The sequence below is a fragment of the Colletes gigas genome, unplaced genomic scaffold (genome assembly GCF_013123115.1).
Source record: "Colletes gigas isolate AHSC1104 unplaced genomic scaffold, ASM1312311v1 Colletes_gigas_Sc00011, whole genome shotgun sequence".
Lineage (NCBI taxonomy): Eukaryota > Metazoa > Arthropoda > Insecta > Hymenoptera > Colletidae > Colletes > Colletes gigas.
The window spans coordinates 9,162,316-9,184,112 of NW_025106640.1; the positions used below are offsets into that span (position 1 = coordinate 9,162,316).

The following is a 21,797-nucleotide window of genomic DNA, read 5'->3' on the forward strand; positions in this document are numbered from 1 at the left end:
GTTGGCTCTCCGCGAATGCCTTTTTCTTGCGATAATTCTGTACACGCTCAAATCGCAACACGTACATATTTACGCCAAGTTATTTCTGATACGCGACAAAAAATAGCAAACAGTACCTAGACGTGGAAATTAATGCTTCTTAACGGTTTGGTTTGTTTCAGATCGAGAGTTCGCGGGAGGATCGGAGATCGATACGAACGGGGACGGGGACGGGGACGGCCGCGTCAGCGTCGAACAAGTTTCCACCAAAGTGTTTATCGAAGAAATAAAGTGGCAAAGAACTCTGTAAAATTAGCGGAAGCGTTGGAAACGCGCGGAACGAGGAAGCCAGCCGGAAAGAGGCTGGCGAACGAGAAGGAGGGAAGGATGAGAAACGCGGTCCCGTCGAAGAAGAGGCGATCGTGGTAGGCGAAGGGGGTAGAAGCGTGGATCGAGGTGGATCCGGGTCGATCGGTGTGATGGTCTCGGGGTGGTGTCCGTGCGTGCCACTCGGCCGCCGGGAATCATCGGGCCAGCAGCAATCGGCCTCCTCTTCGAGGAGCATCGGGAACGACGGTGCACCGTTCACCGTCAGCGCCGCGACCGATCACGCAGAAATGGTCCAAATGTTCTACTACGAGAACCGCGGCAAATGCTGCAAGAAGCTTCTCCGATACAACGGATATCCGAACAAGGTAAGCACGTGCTTCTCTATCCTGTATTTCCCGCGACCCTACAAACCGGTTCACCGTTCCTAATGAATGTATCGGTAATACCCAATAACTTGAACAGAATTATATCCGCCACTGGATGCTTCCACCTACGTAGCTACTTTGCGTATTTTCTTTACTTGCGTACAATCTTCTCACGGACCGCAGAAACGAACAAAACACCCCTGTTCGAAACGTTCGTCGACTTCTTTACGGGGTTGGTTTCCAGTCGATAACTCGACAAATTTCATAGGGCATCGAATGCAGGGAACGAGGCGACTAAAGGTGGGCCGACCACCGAGGTCCTTTGAGGTTCTTGGCGAGCTGTCAGCAACAAACGACTATCGAGAAATTCAAACCAGCTCTCGAGAGACTGCACTCGAGAAACTGGAACTAGATCGCGCGGCGAGTCGTCGTTTCTTTGCACCGGGTTTTCAGTTTTCCCGCTCGCGCGTCATATCCTGGCCTTTTGTGCGCGTCAGCGTTGGTCCCGCGTTTCGATTTGTTTCGCGACCGACCGCCCGAACCGGACGTATCGAGCTGCTCGAGAGTTTCCGGGGTCTCGGGGAACGGAAGAATACGAGAAAAGGGAGAGCCGGTTCCAACTTCACGGCTTGAGAGGTTCCAAGTTTCCGAAAGCCCCCGGGGAAATAAATCGATTCGCTATCTGAATAGCCATTATGCGGACGTGGCTTGGAGGCAAGCAGGGGCGGAAGAGGATGGTGGATTGGGACGTTGGCTCGGCGGTAACGGCAGCCAAACCGTACAGCCGGAGAATTCGAAAGACGAAAGACGAAAGGGAGACAAAGAGGGAGGGCAAAGGGAAGGGAAAAGAACAGAGTCGATGCCTTATCCGTGTCTGGAAGTGGGCTAATGCTTCGGAGTTTCAAAACTCGTATCGGCCGGAATTTTCTTTCAATAACCGAGTTATTATTCATCCTGGCCATTTATTACTCTCGTAACCGGCAAGTTTTCTACTCTCACCGGCGTACCCAAGGCCGCAGCATCCTCCGCGAATCAAACTTTTTCTTTTGCGAGGGGAAGACCGTAGGCCGGAACGAAGAAAAGAGTATACGGCGAATTTCTGCCAGGGGATACTCCGATCGTCGCTCGGCCGTAAAATATCGCGTCGGAACTCGTAAAAATACGCTTACGTTTTCGAATCTCGTCCCGCCGACGACCATTACGACGGGGAACCGGGCTACTTTTTTTTTGCACAAAGATTCTATCCGGTTATCTCGTTTCAATTTCCGAGTTCGCGAAATAACTCTGCGCGGAGATTACGCCTCGTAATGCGGCAAACGCACGCGAATCGCGAGACGACCGGATAATACGTTCTTTCGCGTCTAGAGCCCGTAATCTAGGCGGATGGTAATTCTTCCCAAGAAATCTTTTCAATATGGATGAGTATGATTTCCCCGGCTGATTTCGTTATCTGCATTTTAAAGGGTACGAAACGGACTCTCCGCTTTACTTTCGTCGAAAGACGGGCCTCCCGTTTCTTCGATCCGTCCGAGTTCGGTTTCATCGGGGCTGCATGCAAAAGCGGTACGATTGTCTCCCCGGTCTTGGTTTTCCATTTCGCGTTGTTCCGGCTCGGAACGCGGAACCCCCGCGAACACCGACGAATAAAGAAAGAAAGGAAAAGGTAAACACGCGCGTTTGTCGCATCATTCCTGCGGCGTTGCTAGCCCCGATAAAAGGAGCATTGTTTAGCTCGTTGAATGGTCTAGGAGCCACCGACGCTCGACCTCCCCGACTTTCAGTGTCGTAGACGGTCTTTACGTCGGCGCGATTAAAGATATCTGAGTGAAAAGGCTTCGCCTGCCCTCGCAGCAGCTTTCTCTTTCTTCGCTAAACCATCTCGGCCATCGAAAGGAAAATGTCGCGAGACTCCGAGGGTGGAAACAACCCCCGGGGAAAAATGTGACCGCGTCAACTCTACGCTTCGAGGATTCGTCTTGTTTATCCGCTCATCGTGGCTGACCTTTCTCGCATTAAACGCCAGTTTCCGGAAACCGGTCGACGAACCTCCGGAACTCGTTAGATATCGAAAGAACGCATCCGTCCGGATTTCAAACGATGGATCGAATATCTGGGAATTGAACAAGACGAATCGTTGCTCGAGGATTTCGCGTTTGTCGTTGCGAAAGAAACTCTTGTCAAAAATGGATCGTTTGAAACTCGTTAGATATCGAAAGAGCGTATCCGTCCGGATTCGAAACGATGGATCGAATACCTGGAAATTGAAGAGGACCATGAATCATGGGTCGGGGATTTCGCGTTTGCCCTTGCGAAAGAAACTCGCGTGCTAGATTGAAAACCACTGAAAATATATATCTTTTTAAAAGCTCTTTACATTTACCAACAAAATTAAACGACATTTTCGCCTGACACCGGAAACTATTTTAACCAGATTTGTTTACCGTTAAATAATTATAAAAATAGCGACCGCTATTTTGGTTCGAAATGCAGGATTTATCGAGTTATCAAAAATGTCAAGTATTTTACATAATGAAAGCGTACAAGGACCGATATACGTGCCAGAATGCTGGTGGAGTAAATTAAAGTACGTACATATGTACATACGCATTGATTATATCGTGCGACACGGGTTGGTCGTTTTGCGCATATAAATTAATTTTTATAGAAAAACATTATCGACCAACAATATGGACTTCGGAGCAAAATGCTTATAACATATCGTAACGCGAATTGCAATATACTGCAATATGTTGCAATAATTGCAAAAAGTATGCTTTGTTATGTAGAGTTTATTTAGTGTCCAGAGATACGGAGTATCAAAATTCAAATTCGAATCAAACTGGACCCAGCGTCCAGCGTCCACGGGTTAAAGTGTTATTAGTAAATCGCGGAGTTAAAAAAAAAGGAGATTCGACCAAAAAATGTTCCGATTTTGTTTTCACGAGACGCAATCGATCTCGGGGATGATAAACGAGCGTCGAGGGGCGAGGGTTGCGACTTTCCCTAGCGTCGTTTTTTTCGTGCGACGCGAAGAAGGCTTTTCAGCCCCTACGTCCATCGAATGCTTCGCGTTCTCGTTCCCGTTCCACGAATCGATTCATTTTCCGTTCAACGATGCGTGGAAAGTATCGTTCCATTTATGCCTGCGAAGGCAACGATTATTAAACGATTCGATCCTTTGCGGTTTGCGTTCCAACTACAAAAATTTCGCGTCCTTTTGCAACGGGAAAGAAAATCAATGGACTTTCGTCCAGCGACTGCGATTTTTCGAACAAAAGGTTGCTCAGAGTGGAATTTATCGCAAAATAGTCGGCACCCCTAATTTTTACGCCTTCCGTCCGATCGGAAGCGAGCCTGTCGCACGAAAGTAATTTGTTTCTAACGAGCACAGGAAGTTTTAGCAAGTTCCTCGTTATGGACACCGATGGTCCTTTCTCCGATGCACGAAGGAGGGCCAATCGGAAGTTGTCAAGGTCGATTTATATCGTTCGAGACGACAGGACCACGGGGGTTCTTCAACTTGCAAGAACACTTTAAGTACTTGGATTCGTTGCATACATTACATCTAAAAATATCAACTTTGTATGTTCAATGCTTTGCCATTGTGAACTCTTTGAGATTAGGTCTTGTCATAGGTGTGTGTCTGATCGTTACTCGCTGTTTCTACTTATACAGAAGTGTGCACACTTGCTGTCTGTCCCGCTTGTTTACATATGCGCGTCAACGTCTATTGTGAATTGTCTGACGATAACGTGCGTTATCCAACTATGCCGTTTTGATGTCCGCAGCAACCAACACGTATCGAGCCCGACAAATCGTTCTCGACTAGGATGCTGATCGGCCAATAATCGGGCCGCTATGTATCGCTAGAGATCCTATGTGCCACATAGAAATATACAGGGTGTTCGACCACCCCTGGGAAAAATTTTAATGGGAGATTCTAGAGGCCAAAATAAGACGAAAATCAAGGATTCTAATTTGTTGATTGAGGCTTCGTTAAAAAGTTATAGAAATATTTTTGGTAAAGAATTTTTTTCTCGAAAGTACGTAGGATTTCAGGGTTATGTGTATTCACCAAAAATGATTCTAATTGATCCCTCCAACAGAAAATAATTTTCCCAGAACGATTTGAAATTTTTTAATTTTGTCAAAAAATTTGTCCACCTTCTTGAATTTTTTTCTCGAAAGTGCGTAGGATTTCGGGGTTATGTGTATTCACCAAAAATGATTGTAATTGACCACCCTAGCTGGAAATAATTTTTCCAGAACGATTTGAAATTTTTTTTTTTTGAAAAATTTAGGCACATTCTTGAATTTTTTTTCTCGAAACTGAGTAGGATTTCGGGATTATGTCTATTCACCAAAAGTGATTGTAATTGACCCCCCTAGCTGAAAATAATTTTTTCAGAACGATTTGAAAATTTTTTTTTTCGCCGAAAAATTTAGGCACCTACCCCCTGTCGATTTTTCTTAAAAATTCGTTTTTCATTTATAATAATGATGTTTGACGCGTTACAGAAAACTTGTCTAATACTTTTTTGTAGGTATCTATGAGCTCTACTTCCATACTAAATTTCAATGCGATCCGTCAACTATTGTAGAAGTTATGGCCGTTTGAAAATTGGATAAGATTTATGGGGTGTTTGTCATGTTACGAGGTCAATGCACAACTTTTCCAATATTTTTACTATTTCTACGTATTGTTCACTAAAATACGCGTCGTTTGCTTTTTGAAACATGAAAATCGTCCGATCCGTTCAGAAGTTATGACGTTTTAAAGATACGCATGAAATTTCGGAGAGACATTTCCGATCCGAAATTATATTTTCGGTAAGGAATTTTTTTCTCGAAACTGAGTAGGATTTCGGGATTATGTCTATTCACCAAAAGTGATTATAATTGATCCCCCTAGCTGGAAATAATTTTTCCAGAACGATTTGAAATTGTTTAATTTTGTCGAAAAATTTGCCCACCTTCTTGAATTTTTTTCTCGAAACTGAGTAGGATTTCGGGACTATGTCTATTCACCAAAAGTGATTATAATTGATCCCCCTAGCTGGAAATAATTTTTCCAGAACGATTTGAAATTTTTTAATTTAATTTTTTCCCTAGGAGTGGCCGAACACCCTGTATAGGAATTGCCTAGAACGATCTTCGTCGGTTTGAGGTCCTACTAACGAGTATATTTATTTCTCCTGACTATTAAATAAAATTCAAAGTATTCTTGATAATCTCCTTCGTAAAGAAATAAATAAATTACTATTATCTGAAGGAATTAGAGCTCGTCCGAGCTTCCTCCCTCGCTTAAATAGCAGAAATTTCTCTCGAGTATTAGCCTTTGGTCCGACTCCGGGGGTTGGAGAGGAATATAGCGGGAGAGTTTAGTTCGGTGGGCGAATTTTGAACGCGCAACGATGCGCGGAAAAAGGCGGCACGACGGTGCTCGTAAGAAAGCAGAGCGAGATCCGGTTCGAGGAGGGCGTATCGCAAAAAGCTACGTAATTGCGGCTTCGGATCCGGTCGAGAGGATGCCTCGGCGCGCCGCGGCGGTCCGGGCCGCGACGCAAAAGATCTGCCCTTTCGCGGCCGGCGCGGTAACATCCTGCGACCTACATCAACGAAAGCGAGGATACATTATTACTATCATCGGAAAGCAAAGCTCCGATGGTGCGACGGCCGCAGGGTGTTTCAGGGTCGGTTGCCATGGCAATGCGCTGGGACAGCCACGGGGTGCAGCCTGGAATATCCACCCTCTTGCCTCTTTTCCGCGATTCTCCCTGCTCCCTCTACGTTCGCCTCTTCCGCCCCTCCTCGTCCTCCATCTATCCCTCTGTCTCTCTCTTTCCCTCGGTTCTCCTCCTTTTCCGCAACCCTCGACCGGTTCGTCTCTCTCCGTTTCCCGCCTTCTCGCTCGAATTGGACGTCGGTCTCGCTCTGGTTCCCGTGCTCCTGGCTCCTGCCTCTCCTCCGAATCCTTTTCCCCTTCCATCCCACCCCCATCCCATCCCCATCTCATCCGTGGCTCGTCTCTCTCTCGGTATTGTTGCCTCCAGAACCTAGCCTCCGGTCTCGCTCTTTCTCTCCGTCCCTCTGAAACTCGGTTCTCGCGCCTCCGGTACTTCGTCTAATCGCGGCATTCGCTCGCGCTTTATTTATTCGTCGCGACGGATTCCGTTCGGCTCGCGTTTCGTCGCGTTGCCGCGGCGTAACGATCGATGATGCGTGAGCGACGTGCAACGCCGGATGAGAAAAAGCGCTGCCGGTTACGGTATTACGGCCATCGCGGGCTCGCGCGAAACGCAAATATAATTATCGGCTCAAAGGTTCGTTTCTCTCTGCCGCCCACATTCGCATTTTTGGCCAACCGAGATCAATTTTCGCGCAAAAGAGGCGTCCGCGTTAAACCGGACCCGCTAAATCTGCTTCGAATCTTCCTGAACTCCGGCCCCAGCTGTATCGAAACCCTCGGCGTTCGTTGAAAAGATCTCACGTTTCTCCGGCGGGGTTGGTTTTTCATCTGGCCGGCAGCCCTTCCTCGCATTCATCCGTTATCGGAGCTTCCCGACGGCCCTTGGCTCGAGAACAAACCAGTCTCGTCGATTCGAGCGGTCGCATCGATCTCGATACCGAACTCGAATCCCGGTCTTTTTCTCCCGTAGGTCTCGTCCTCGCTTTTCTTCGACGAACCGACCAGTCTGCCGTTTTGTTCGAGGAGTCGCCGTCGAGCTCATTCGCATAAAGGTTCATTTACGCGGGTCTTTTGGAAACGTATCAACGCCAAAAGAACAGGTTGCTCTCTGTCCTCTGAGCCTTCATGTACCTTGTTCTTTAGGAATGACTTGTCAGGGGTGCAATATTTTGTACATGTGATCGATCTGTGAAAGATACAAAGCCACTGTAGCAGCACTCTACACTCTGATTAGCTCTCCACGCGACCCTCCAAAAGACTGACTCGACCTCTTGCACCGCACTCACCGAATCACAAGCACACGCTCGCGGTAAGTGTCTCCCAGCACCCTAAATCTCCACATTTATTTTAAGAATCCAGTTCGTATCCGATACTCTGACTTAAAAGACCATTGTGTCTCAACGGCTTGAAATTGGCACGCGCATTGCCAAAAAAGAACACTGTGTTTACATTTCACACAGAAAATTCATTCTTTCCTTGCCTAGTTTTCGTCCAAATCTTTTGTCCGCGCAAAGTGGAAAGCAACGGGGAAAATTGGGGGTTATCGCGACGGGAAAGTCACGCATGGAGCGTTATCGAATCGATCTTGTTCGGCCGAATGGAAGAAAACGACGTAGGAAGCGTGGGAGCAAGACACGGACAAAGAGAAAGGAAAACGGAGTCCGAGAAAAACACGGTGTCTCTTGTTTGTCGATGCGTCGCGGCGAGTGGCGTCGGCGTTTTTAATCGGCGCCACTTGTTTCTAACGACCCTCCTTTGTTTAAGCCCCTACACCGTGCTTCAACCCCGCGGTATTCCCATTCTCCGCTTCCGCCTTCCGCTTTCCCCCGCCCGGTTCCCGCCATCCGCCGACGGTTTCCTGTCACCCGTTATCCGTTACCAGCTACCCGCCACCCGTCAACCTTGCGTCTCTTCGCGCCACCCTGGCAACCCTTCCACGATCGAATCACGAACAAGCCTTACCGCGACCTTTTTTTCTTCTTCCTTCTCCCTTTTTGGGGCTTCTGGCGTAACGGATCGACTTTCCCCCGAGTTCGCTCAACCGGACGCGTGGCGAACGTGAAAAAACAATCGACAGGATTATGCGATCCGAACGGGCATCAACCCTTTTTGCAAATTACAGTACCGTTCATTATTTTCAAGGTAAACCCACCATCCTTAAATATTAGTCAAATCCAGTTTTACTCTGAAAATGTATAAGTTTTCGGCTTGTTAAAATAGCGTACGCTTGCGCGCACGAGCTGTGTCGAGAGCAACCGAGTGGACACCGGAAGCGGAATTTCAGCGGTAACGAGTCGACGATGCTTAATTGCTTCGCGCAACGTGCTTTTTCGCCGATTAACGAAGACACGCTCGACACCCTCGAGGAAAAGCATCCTCTTATCGCGGAAGGCGTATGAAAAGCGATCGGGAAAGATTCACGAGCGGCGAACGCGTCCCGGTGTAGCGCCGCGTCGGATGTAAATGAATTTCGCCGGAAGAGTAATTTCTTGGCTCTGAAATGGAAGACTCGAAGGGCGGCGGGGGAGGAGCGGATGAAAAGGAGCGGTGGGTCGATTTAGAAGCAGGTAGCTGTCAAAGGGATCGATCGGAATCGGGTCGAAGGTTCTCTGTGGCACTGGCTCGAGAAGCCGCTCCAGAGATTGACTCTCTTAAGGGAAGATTCGTTGGACTCGGAGTGGCTGGCAGAGTCTACGGAGCCAAGTTTATTAAATCGATGTGGGTGGAAAGAGAAGAGGAGCCAGACGAGAGTCGAGTTTCTCGATTGAAGACGGCTAGGAAAAATCTGGATCCCAAACGAACGCTACGGAGCCTCGTCTAAACTTGCCGATCGAGTAAATAATCGGTTCGACGAATCGCTAATTCGTTTACTGGGCGGAACGGCGCGAATATTTCCGGCCCTGTGCGATGGGGCAGGGAAAATAGAAAGCGCCGTGCGCCTCGATCGATCCTCGAAAGTGATTTCGATTCGTTCGCGTCGAGATACACGCTCGAATTACTTCCGCGCGGAATGCGAAGGCGGTCATTGGCGAGAGGTAGCTGCCTCGATCGAAGATCCGTTTAATTTTCCATCGCAGGATTCCCGTGGCATCCTCGGAACAGGCGAAAGAGAAGAGATCGTTGCTCGTTTAGTTCGACGGCCCCATTACGCGTGCAAGATTACGCTCGTCCCGTCTAATTAAGTCTGTAAGGTGGCAGGTGTAAAATATTGCTGACCGTACCGTCCCACGGATCGGTGGCTGCTGCGATTTCTGGGATTTCGTACGAAGCCGGGTTTAATCTAAGCATACCTGTTTGTATATACATGTACTCTGTATATACATATCATTCAGGTACACAATGTATATATATAAATACATACATATTTATCGTCCGGAACGGTATCGCGTTACGGGGCTACCGTTTTCTCGGGCGACTAACCCAGAAAATACCAGGTACTTTGTCGTCGGAACACCCGCCTGCTCGGGCTTCCGTTGTTCGAGCGAACGGAAAGCAGAGAGAAAAAGAGAAATTAGCAAACGACAAAGTTCCGCCGGACAAATTCCATGCCGCTCCGAATAAAATTAGCGACGGTCTCCTTCGCAACGAGCAACGATCTCGCAAGCACGATGTCCGCGAATTCCGTTACTTTCTCGAGCCGAACGCATACGCCAAAAACGTTGCCAATGCTTGCCGCGATCTACGGTCGTCCATCGTTGTTTCTCTCTTCTTCGCACACGGTCGTTTCCGTAACGCGATCTCCAGCTTAACGCGCGACATCGACTTTCCGATATCCGATGCCGAACTTCTCCTCCCTTTCTCGATCCTCTTCCTTGCTACGCTGCCGTCGCGCGACGTTCAATCCAGCCCGTGACCCAGAAACCGTACCGAGGGAAAGTTCTAGGCTGCGCGTAGGATTACCGTGGCCACCAGTCGCGACGATCGCAAGGGAACCCAGTATGCTTCCCATTATGTCACAATTTCCGCCTCGTCGAACAACTTGCAATACGCATCCCCTAATTATTATTATTATACTGGGAAAGGATAATTAGTAATAGTACACGGTAACAATATTTACCCTCTGTTACAGTATATCTATAACTGGAGGGAATCTAAAGGGGGATGTTTTGAAAATTTCCAACATTTAAATCACGAATACAAACGATACTGTTATTAAGGTTTTAAACCGGTATAATCGTCGTCCGTTCTTGCAACAATATTACGTTAACGCTTTCACTCTTTTTCCTAGGTGACTCCCCTCCCTTTCTCTATACCGTCACCTGTTCCGTTTGTATACTTTCCGTTTTGCTGCATCTTTTGTGTCTTCCGCGCGTTCTCGCTGTCGCGACACTCGCTGCTTTGTGCTCTTTGTCTTATCTACCTCTATTCTTCTCGCCTAACCTCGCACTTAATCCCCTTGTTTTTGTCGCCGTCCGTTACTCTGTTAAGCACCATTGTATCGATTGCGTCGACGTCTAAGAACTATCTTTCGAAAGAAAGATTTGTCGCTTTAAACAACACAATTGCCATTAAGTCACTCTTTACGACTCGGCGAATTTACAACGCTCCACGATAGGCGACGAACAAAAGAAAGCAATGCATTTCGTTTATATAGAATTTTCCATTCCAAAGGAATTTCCATCATTATATACGTATTTCCATACATATGTATGAAAAGTGGTTACGAAGAAATATGCACTGCAAGGATCGACGCCGAGGGTAACTTGCAAAGCACGGTATTTTCAGTAACTAGGTGTTCTCGGTTGCACAGATACAAAAGAAACATCCGACTTTTATGTAAACTTTTTTTCGATATCTCTCACTGTTCCGGAGATATTCCACGAGAAACAAAACACTGCATTTTTCAAGGGATAATAATGAAACTTCTCGTGCTATAATTCCGCGCCAACGAAAAATGGTTTTGCGTTACAGACGGACCCCACTCCACTTGCACCCAGTTTTTCAAACTTTTCTGATTTTTTGTGTCCGCGATGATCCCTCGTTAGTAAAATTTGCTTAAACGCCCCTAGATTCGGCGAGATCTTTTCCTTCGTTTAAATCTCCATTATATACCCCTACGTTTCAACGTACCGATCTCATTAACGGAACATCTACACCGGCTAATATTTTTAGTCTAAATCCAGGTCTCGCCGTTGGATCTTTTATCTCTTTTCCAAAGTAATATTAACAAATCTTCCCGTATAGCCGAAATCCCTACGCGATCGGTCGACTCTGCGATTGCCGGGCGCCAATCCGAAATCCGAATTGAACGCTGAAATCGAAACCGATACCAGCGAAGAAGCGAGGGTCGAAAACCTTTTTATCCCGCTTTCTGGCGAAAATTTACGGAATCGTTTCGGTTTCCACGAGAGTGGATAAAGATTCATCCGCTCGGTATTGCCAGCCCCTCGACGTCGCTGCTGCTCTCCAGGAGTTTCGCTACTCGATGCTCTCTGGTTTCTGCTGTAGCGAGCCAAAGGGGAGGCGCTCGCTCGCGGAAAACTCACGGAAAACTCAATTTGAAAACGTAACGCGATCGGGCACGCATTATGGGCCCGATCCTCCCTATTTTACCGGTTCTGGTGCGCGTGGAACCAAAGTCGAGACTTCACCCCTCCGCGTTGGATCGAGCACAGGCGTTATCCTAGTCTTCGCGTTGCGGAATTCCTAGAGGATTCCACGAACCGCGACTTCGGGAACGATTTCGCCCGTTGGATCGTCGGATTAAGCACCGGCTGACCAGCAGTTACCGAGACTTAATGCAGAGATACGAGACTCTCCGGGGATAACCGCGATCGTTGCTTAATCCTCGACGTCCTTTGCGACTACGCGTCTCCCGAACCATTGCCGGATATTCATTTCTCGCTGGGAATTCCAATAGTCCTACCAATCCGCATAGAATGGCAGAAAAATTGAATTTCTTTCAAGAACGGTCTTACTAACGTTGAACTTATCCTTCGTTTCCATCGATTCTTATGTCAGAACGTTCTACGCGTAACGTAGTAATTCTCGAAATGGACGATTCACGAATATCGTGAGCTGGTCAGGCTCTGAACCAGGCACCGATCAGACTCGCATTCCTAACTCCGCACAACGGATCTAGAGGGTCGCGAGTAAAAATGTCGATAATTAAAATATAAGGTGGACCGATTCAACCCTGGAAACCGCGAGCAATAATTTTTTTACACCGTGTACACGCAGAGAGACGAAGACGAGGATGGAGCGAATGACGCGGCAATGGACCGAAGCAGCGGATTATCGGATTAACCGGTATATCCGGCGCGCGAGCTATCGTTCACTGCCGGATGGATCCCTGGATCCTCTGGATCCCCCCAGCGGACTGGATCCTTCCGCGCGACGGAGGGTGCGTTCCGTTCTCTCTGCACCGCCCTCCACGATATACGGATATATCCGTATGGGATTCACCGAAATAAACGCCAGAAAATCGGATATAACGCGAGCGTTTATGAAAACGAATTGCCAGCGTCTTGTCGGGCTCCTCGCGTCTCTGCGCGCCGGCAGAAATCGTCTTGGTCGATGAAGAGAGCGAGGTCGATGCTCCGACGCGAGCCACCGGGAGAAAGAGGGACGAGGAACCGCTCGTGAAAGTATTTTCCGCTTTGTCGCGCCTCGCGTCGCATCGACGGAGAAGCGTGTTAGGAACGTGTAACGTGTTACGAGGTCAACGGTTCACGGTGCTCGTCGAGGGTGCAACCGGAACGGAAGTCGACGCGCGCTCGTTGGAAATTTCTATTACCAATCAAACCGGGTGTCGCAGTTTCGTCCAAGAACCGACGGACATCGACGCGTCGACTTCCTAGGTTTTCCGTTCGTTTTCGCGCTGGAACGACGCCCGGCGCGAAAATCATTCTTGGAATTTTAACGAGTATTAATATAATTTCCGGGCCGTGTAATTAAGCGCCCGCCGTGACACGAGCCTGGGCGCGTTCCTCGACGAGGGCAGAACGAAAAGCGAGAACAAGGGAGCGGACAAGCCGACAACGAGACCGGGAGACTAATGAAACGTTACGGAGATGCCAGACGCGAGCGGAACGAGACGGCGCCGATAGTGACGGGCTGCTCGAACCTCGACTTTCAAACGATTCCAAGTTTTCAGCTCTACGAAGATTCGAATCGTTAAGAGTTTCTATAGCAGTTGTGACATAGAACTCTAAAGAGCAATTGCACTTGATGTTGTGACAAGCTGTACGAGTTTGTAAAAAAGGGCATTGGCCGTTAAATTGTATCAGTGAATAATAATGCTGAGATCCGAACAGCCCACCGCTACATGCGGGCGTCGAGTTGCGAGTCGAGACGCGTCGAGAGGAAAGAACCGGTGGTCGTCGAGGGGCGCCGGAGGAAGTGACGATAACGCGAGGAGATTTACTTATTCGATCGGTAGCGTTGTACCGGACGGAAGCGCGAGCCACGTCGCGTCGTTCGCTGCGTACGTTATCGAGCGCAGCTGCGACGTTCCACGATGGACAGTTACTCCTCGTTAACGCCCTCCCCGCCTTCGTTGGCTCCGTACCGCTTGGCGACAACGCGCCCGGGATTCCGTCTGTCGGGGAAGAGATTAATTATCGAAACGCTTTCGAACCCTCGACGATTTTCTCCGATTCCCGAACGCGACAAACCGCCGTCGTGCAACTTTTATCAGGAGACGCGGCGACGATCGCTATCATCGTTTTACGGAATCTGTGAGCGAACCAATTTTATTTTCGAAGGAAGGTATATCTCTCTTTCAAAGCGTCAGTTTGCCTATCTGCTCCTTCTGTCAATATTCATTCTTTCTCGGAACCAATAAACTTACTTTTCAATGAACAACAACACAACCAGGTTTGAAACTTGCACTCAAATCAACAATCACTCGTTCTAACCCAAGAGAACATTAGAACATTTTCCGATCTGAAGGCCTCGTGCCCCCATACGATTTGTCACGGTCGTGTGGATCACCCTGTAGAAGAGGGTCACTGGACGCGAATTCGACCGTTCGCAACGAGTATGGGCGGTAACCATTCGAACGGACGATCGCCAAACAGGAGGAAATTTGATGGGAGGATAGATTTTCAGCAAAGTCGAGCGTGTCGAATGAAACGCGATGACGCGATTCGCGTATTTAGCGACGCGTGAAAGCTCGACTAGATATTTCGGTATTTAGCGTCGCACGGATGGCTGTGCGCGCGTTCCTCGATAACCGAGCAAACGAGTCGATTTTCCATATTTTTCCGACCCGGTTCGACGACTTCAAGGTGTCGCGGAAGCGCAACACGCTTCCTAGGAAAAGACGCGGACAAAGTCCCGATAATTTGTGCTCGCGTACGTCCTCCACCTTGGCTCGTTCGCGTATGTAGTTCAAAGACGAGCATGCGCGCGCTCGTCGCAAGGTAGACTCTGTATTTCGGTCACACGGCAATCCCGTGACACGAAATACTGCTCAGAGGAAGCAGGAAGAATTCCGGGGAGAGCAAGATGGAAAACTTTGCTCCTGGAGTCGATTCGAAGGCGCATCGCGGCCGTCCTTTGTCGAGAGGAAACTTGTTTCCCCTACCGATTCGATTCTTCCTGCCCGTTGTTTTGCTCTTTTACTCTACCTTTTCGTGCACCGCATTTTGTTAAGAAGGTACAAAGTTTCTCAAAGACATCGAACTCTTTCTAATCTCGCGACGAGCTCGAGAAGTTGTAGACGAGTCATCCACCGATGAAAAAGTGAGAATACAATCATGTGCAGTGGCACGTACGAATCCATTGTCCCTAAGCGGGGAGAGATTGATGGCGTACAAGCGAGGAATATTGTAACCTCGAGCATCGGATGCTCGTTGTCTGTCACAGGTGCTTCTGTTTCCGGAGGAGGGCTGGGCGAGAAGCGCGAGTAGTTCCTACTGGACCTTGACGCCGTTCTGGTGGAGTCGAAGTCGGTGCAAGGTCGTCGAAGTTGCTGGGACCAGGAGGTAAGTCCCCGATGGTTTATTCCGGTTAAGACGAGCGAAGGGTTTTGCGATCGCGACCCGTCGACGCGACGATAACATTGTTGCGGCGTTAACGGGGTCAGCCGCAGAGAACGTGGCCGATGCACACGTACACCGACATGACGTTTTGCCATAATAGTATTCCTCGCGCGGACGGAAATTCGTGCTTTTAGATTACGTGGTCGGAATGTCTACACCCTGCTTGCCGTGCCACTAACTGAGAATTACAGGGACGGTGCTTCTGAAATTTCAGTATCCTCTTATTTTCCTCTAGCAGACTATTCCCACGAGTTCTCGAGCAGTTCTCGATACTCACCGGCCCACGAAAATATTCGAAAGCTCTCCACTAAAAATATGCATGTTAAAGTTAAGTTCTGAAAGCAACGACGACCAGCTATTACAAGACCAATCGAGATTATTTGTCTCGATTAAATTCTTAACTTTCGATCAATAGTATTCGCTGTACTAGGAACCACGGCGGATAACGGCACTCGATTCGGGTCATTGGTTTCTTGCTCCGCTAGTTTGTAGTCTGCGCATTACCGGGGCTAATTATAAGCAACTAATTTCCGTCGGAGAAGCGCGACGGCAGGGATCGAGCAACGAAATAGTTGCGGAATAAGTTTTCGATGCGTCAAACATCCTCGAAGAAAGGTTAACTGGTTTGAAAACTTGCCAAGAGGGCCAATTAATGGAGAAACTTTCGGGAACGTTGGGTCTTGGCTCGTTCTCCCCGATTTGCAACCACGATCGGCATCGTCGTCGCGCGCAAAACGTTAAGCTCCGCGCGACGCGTTATTTCCACGTCGAATCGATCACTTTTCCACTCAATGTCGGGGATTTTGCTCAAATTGAAATTCGCTGTAGTCCATATAACAACGCGAATTATAATTCTGCTTCATTTTGTCGATGGTGCAATCTGCTTTGAGGGCTGCAAGAATTTATGTTGCGTTCCTTGCAGTAAAGAACGGTATTTGACCCGGTACAGAGACTATACCGCGCTAGCATACTCTAAATATGAGCAGTACAGAATTTGCTTTCCTTGTATCACTGTTCCATTTAACCAATTATTTGTTTTATTCGTAGAGGCAATTATTGTAGAAGTCGATGAAAACTGGCAACTTTAAGCGACTGTACTTTGTAAACAATTTGTAACTCAACGGAACGATGACTTGCGTTGTTGCACAGGCTGCAACATATTTCAATTTGAACAAAATCGCTGGCGTGTAGTACAAAAGTGATCGATTTGTCGCGAAATGACCCGCGACAGAAAAAATATGGGCACATTTTACGCTAAATCGATCCCCTTTCGTGGTCCATGTCCGGGATTTTGGCCAAAGTAAACTATGATATACAGCTATAAAATTAACGCGTTAGGGGCTAAAGGGATTAAGGCATTTTGCTGGTTTCGAAGCTAGAAATTCCTACGAGTCGATGATCGTATTCGGCACGAGTGGGCAATGGCAGTATCGTCGTTACATGGGTTGTCAATTGCAGCTTATCTCTTAACTCGAGTGCGATCTAGGCGCGTGGAGGATTCGTTGTCTTATCTGTACGGTGTGCGTCGCCTTGCTTTCGGCGATAAACTTGGCGGTAAGATTAAGGAAACCCGGAAGGGAGGATAATGCACCACGGATTTTCCGACTATCGCGTGATCTGTCGGTAAACTAGACTCGGCGATTTTTAGCAAAACGGCCATAGATGCCGTTGCCATTAAACCGCCTGCCAACCTGCCAGACCGATAAGCTTCGCGATTTATAGCGATCCTTTCGATTCTGGTTTTCTTACGGAATACGCTCCGTCTAAGCCACCCTCCTTGCATACCGTCTTCTCGTTTCAATCCCTCCTCATTTCATCTCGCTGCTTTCTTTAATTTTTCTCCCTTGGATTTGGCAGACGGTCTCGCGAGAACAAAGCAGAAAATGGGATTAAGAAATACGATTCTACGGGGACTGAAGTTGAAACGCTGAATCGATAGCTTTTCGATCAGCATTATCGGTCTTTATCGATGGTCATTTTCTTAATCGATAGTTATCGTGATGAATAAAAAGAAAAACTTCTAAATACGTCGCCTGAAAAATTATCGAGCGTAGCAAAAGGGGAAAACGGCTCGATCGGCGTCATTAGGGATGATCCATCAGCGGAAGGGGTGTCTCTATCGAGGAAGAAATAAGAAGGAAGACTGTCGGTATCGTAAACGTTGAAAAAACTTCACGGTTCGCGCGGAGACGGAAAGTTTGCGAAAAAGTTGAGATAACCGGTGTTTACGAAACTAGTTATCGACTTAGATGAAAACGGTCTTTCGGTCGGCTAGGCGAGACGGTCGTTCGCAATGCTCGAAGAAGTTGGAACACGGACGCAGCCGGTCAAAGTTGTACACGGGCTTTCCTAAATATTCTCCGACGGGTAATTTTGTCGTCGGCCCGCAGGCAACGAGACCGCGTTAGTTAAGGCAAACAACCCGTTCGACGATCCTCGATTCAGACTGATCCCAACTTTCTGGACGACAGAGATGTAAATACGTTGGCTTTGCGTAGCTCGGCCAGCGCGACATCGGTCAAAGCTCGCGACGTTTGAGATTAGGTTCGAAAGTAGCCTGGGGCCGTTCTATGTCTTCGTTCTACGATTATCTCCTCCGCGCTAGACGCTACAGCGCTTACGTTATTGCTCGAGTCAGCGCCGGTACAAAGGAATGAATAATTTTCTTTGAGACCTTTATCGAAGGAGTCGCGCGACGTTGGTTCGACATCGAGGCAAAGATCGAGTTCGAGATTTCTCGCGGAGGAACGAGCCGAGGCAATCGATGCTCGCACGTAAAGCGCGGTTCGCGTCGCGTCGCGGACGGGTCGAGCATCGAAAGGGTGCTCCGGTTGGAAGTTTCCTTTGTGAAGCGAATCGAGGACCGGAGGAAAAGTCAAAGCACCAGCCATAGTGGATTTTAAACCGAGTGTTGGATCCGCCGCACTTCAATGGAGGGCGTTTAAACTTTTAATGATCGTCGCCGGCTGAAGCGCTCGCCGGAATAAGCCCCTCGAGTCACCAGGGAGTCCCCACTCGCGCGTTCTCCACCCTTGCTTATCCACCATCCTCCCGCTTCCGAAAACGCTCCGCCAACCCCTTCCCCGTCGCCATTTTTCTCCATTCGAGCTACTCTCTTCCTTTCCCGACCTTTCTTCTTTTATTAATTATTCTCGGTTCGTTTCGCGCGTACGACTGCGCCTAAGTAATCCAATAGCACGTTTTATTCTCGGTTTCTCCATCCATCGTGCTCACCCCTGGTTCAGTTGTTATCCGTCTTGAAATATATATCGGATAGGTTCCAACAATTTTTCGAAAATCCCTATTCGATGGAAACTCCGTGTACGTCTTGTGATCGAGGCGAGATATCTCGAATTCCGCGCAGGTAATTCGTACAATTTTTACGCGATTACTTTGCCCGTCGCATGGATCGTTGTAAGTTCTTGCCGTTAAGCTGTATTCGCTTTTCCCGTGGAAACTTTCCGAACAAAGTAGATGTCGTCTCTTCGACTCTTCCAACAGCAGTTTCTCGGACAGCGTGTAACCCGCCGGCGGAGCATAAAGCGTCGGCTGAATGGGGGAAAAATAGGAGCAGAGAAAACAAATTGCCGTAAACCGTGTCGCGTACGGGCGACGGTAATCGCATTACCGATTTACGGGACGATAAAACGCTTACCGGGGCCAGACCAAGTGCACGTTTTTCCGCAAGCGACCTGTCGGCTGTCGGCTGTCGGCGACAGCTGGAACATTTTGACCCGTGAAAATCGGCACGCTCGCTCTCTTAATTTCCCACCCCCGGAACCGTACGCCATGCGTCCCGACGTTCGCGATTTCGGGTCTCATTATCACGCGCCTCCGGAATAAATATTTACGCACGGTTTGCCGATCGACGTTAAATGGCTCGATCGAACGCTGTCCAATGTATAAATCAACAAGAATCACGCCCACCGTTAATAAACTCCTGTAACGTTCGATTATCGAAATGGGGTTGTTCGTTTTCTCTCGTCGTTTCCACGGGTTGCTCAACGAATTAACCGCTTTGATTTCAGGTACAGCACTCAGGCGAAAATGGTGGACACGGGAACTGGGACGCTTTACATTATCGGCTCTTTCAAGAGAATGACGACCGATCCCGATTTCAAGGTACGTTTATCACAGTTGCGAGATAATTTCGCACGTTCGCCACATTTTGCGACCAGAGATCGATGCGCAATTACGTGTGATTTTTACCTCGGAATATATCGGTACCAAAATTAGATCCCTTCGATCGAACGCGTGGCAAGTACCGTCGTTACTACGTATCGCGAAAGGTTCTAATTGAAAACAAATATTGTCGTACAATTCAAACGGGGTTTCGTTTCGTACGAGCACCATCGTTTGGCGTTCGGTTCGTTATTCGCGCAGAAACGAGTCGAATCGTAACGAATGCGTAACTCGGAGGCTGGAACAACGTTAGAGCACGATGGAAAATTGTCGAATTCGTTAACGACGAATCGCTAAACTCTTCTAACTAGTCGCTAATGTCTTCCGACCGAAGCACGATTCACGTTTGCTTTGCACGTGAGTCTGGAAAATCTTGATCGATTTCTAAGAAAATCGAAAGAAACTCGTGTTCCGACGCGAAAGCAAACATTCGTAAATGATATGGTAATTGATACACATGGCGAGTGCTGGTCATACAGTCTCGTATCGGTCGAAAAATACCGAAATTTTTCACGTTTGCCTACTCGTCGACGATCGTCTCTCAGGAAAGTGTCGCGTTCCGAGACGGGGCGGAGAAACCCGGGGATTTTCGAACGACCCAAATTCTAAAGTGGCTTCTATTGTGCGGCAACGGCGTAACGTATAGGTGACGAGGAAATTTACGACGCTAAAACGCGAACGTTAGCAGCACCTACACACGAGTGCCTGCTACGCGAACGTAAACCCACCCCTAGGATGCTTTTCTCTGACGACGCAGCAGCATCCAAGGGGCCAAACTCGGCCGGAAACCAACACCCTCGTGCCAAATGCGATCTCGTTAACGATTAATATTATCAATTACCGAGCAATCTCATTAATCGTTAAACACGAACTAATGCTTGACGTTTGAAAAAAATATATATCCATTGATCAAACAAGCAGGTGCCCGGATAAATTAATCATGAAACGCGAACCAATTGATTATGGAGCGGGCACAAAAATATAATTTAATTTTAATAAATTTATTTCGCGTTCGCTAATAAAATTTACTAATATATTTTATCTGATCGTGATACGAAGAATTTTTAAATCAGATAACGTAACTAGATTTCAAGAAGGAAGTAACACTAATCTCTTACCCAACGATTACAAATTATTGATTTACGATCGCAGATTTTCAGTGTCAATTGTTCTTGTGATAAAAAGTAATCGCAACGTAATTAAACATTGCTTTGCTTGTACGAACGGAAGAGTGCGGATCGCCCGTGCAATCTAAACGGTAATGTTAAATAAAATATTTCGCGTACGAGCGAACACGCGTTCACGATGGAAAGAGAAATTACATCCCCGGGCCGTTATTAATCAAAAGTTGGTCGCGAACGCTGCTCGAAATGCGTCGCGTTCGCGTAGGGTGCATTGTAAATGTTTGGAGGAATAGGCGCGAGGGCGTACGAATCTCGTATTCTGAACGACGCTCGTTTGTTTCTGTCGGCAGTTGTACCTGACGTCGAACGTTTCGTCGAGCGACTTCAACATGGGTTACAGTATGACGGGTACGCTGGAACGTGGCTGCAAGAAGACCAACTCATTCCAGATGACTCACTTTGCGGTGATCCGTCGACGGGACTACGAGAAGGCCTACGAGGACCCGAACACCACCTAGTGTCCGTCCACACCCACGCTGTCCGAGTGTGGGGATTGCGAACACTACACGTAGAATGGAAAGAGCCGCGTCGCGTTTCTACGGCTCTTTCCTCCTCGAGGAATCTCTTTCTCGTCCGGAGAACGACGATCGCGTCGCGTGTACCGCGTCTCCGGACGCTTGTCTCTTCCGGTTCGTGAATTGACAGGAATCGCGGAGGAGCCGGGAGGACCGCTACAGCCGATCAGCGCCGCGCGTCAAAAGTAAATAGAGCATCGCGAGCAGCCAAAGAAGCGAACAAAAAAGCAAAATGCCAAACGTCCAAAGGTAGTGTTTAACTTAGCTCGAATTAAGTAGTTTTTAACTAGCGACGAACGATACCTAAGTCGAGTATACAAAGCAACGGTGATCGGGGAAACCAAAACATTTTCCAAAGTATTAGTACGTAAGGTCGTAAATCTCGCAGGCGATACGTATGCAACTGCAGCATCCTGTGGTTTCCTATGCGCCCTCCTTGACGCGATGCGCGCCGCCTCCGGGTCTACCGTTCGCTCCGCTCCGCTTTGCACCCGCATAATTGACCATGTTCGTAGGATCCGCCAGGCCGATGCCGGTCTTCGCGATCCGGACGATCGTAAATCCGT

The 21,797-nt window shown here is 48.1% G+C and overlaps 1 protein-coding gene across 1 annotated transcript; it reads left to right on the top strand.

Annotated features, from left to right (window-relative positions):
• The first annotated feature begins 458 nt into the window (after nt 1-458).
• LOC122398255 lies at nt 459-21,386 on the top strand. The gene is made up of 4 exons (XM_043397966.1): nt 459-674; nt 15,175-15,293; nt 19,379-19,472; nt 21,007-21,386. Exons 1-4 carry the CDS (start codon nt 459-461, stop codon nt 21,172-21,174), a joined length of 597 nt encoding a protein of 198 aa, XP_043253901.1. The 3' UTR covers nt 21,175-21,386.
• Nucleotides 21,387-21,797: the final 411 nt, after the last annotated feature.

Coding starts and splice junctions, on each gene's coding strand:
- LOC122398255 (XM_043397966.1), top strand. CDS start 459: ATGGTCTCGGGGTGGTGTCCGTGCGTGCCACTCGGCCGCCGGGAATCA. Junction 675..15,174: donor ACAACGGATATCCGAACAAG/GTAAGCACGTGC, acceptor TGTCTGTCACAG/GTGCTTCTGTTTCCGGAGGA. Junction 19,473..21,006: donor CGACCGATCCCGATTTCAAG/GTACGTTTATCA, acceptor TTCTGTCGGCAG/TTGTACCTGACGTCGAACGT.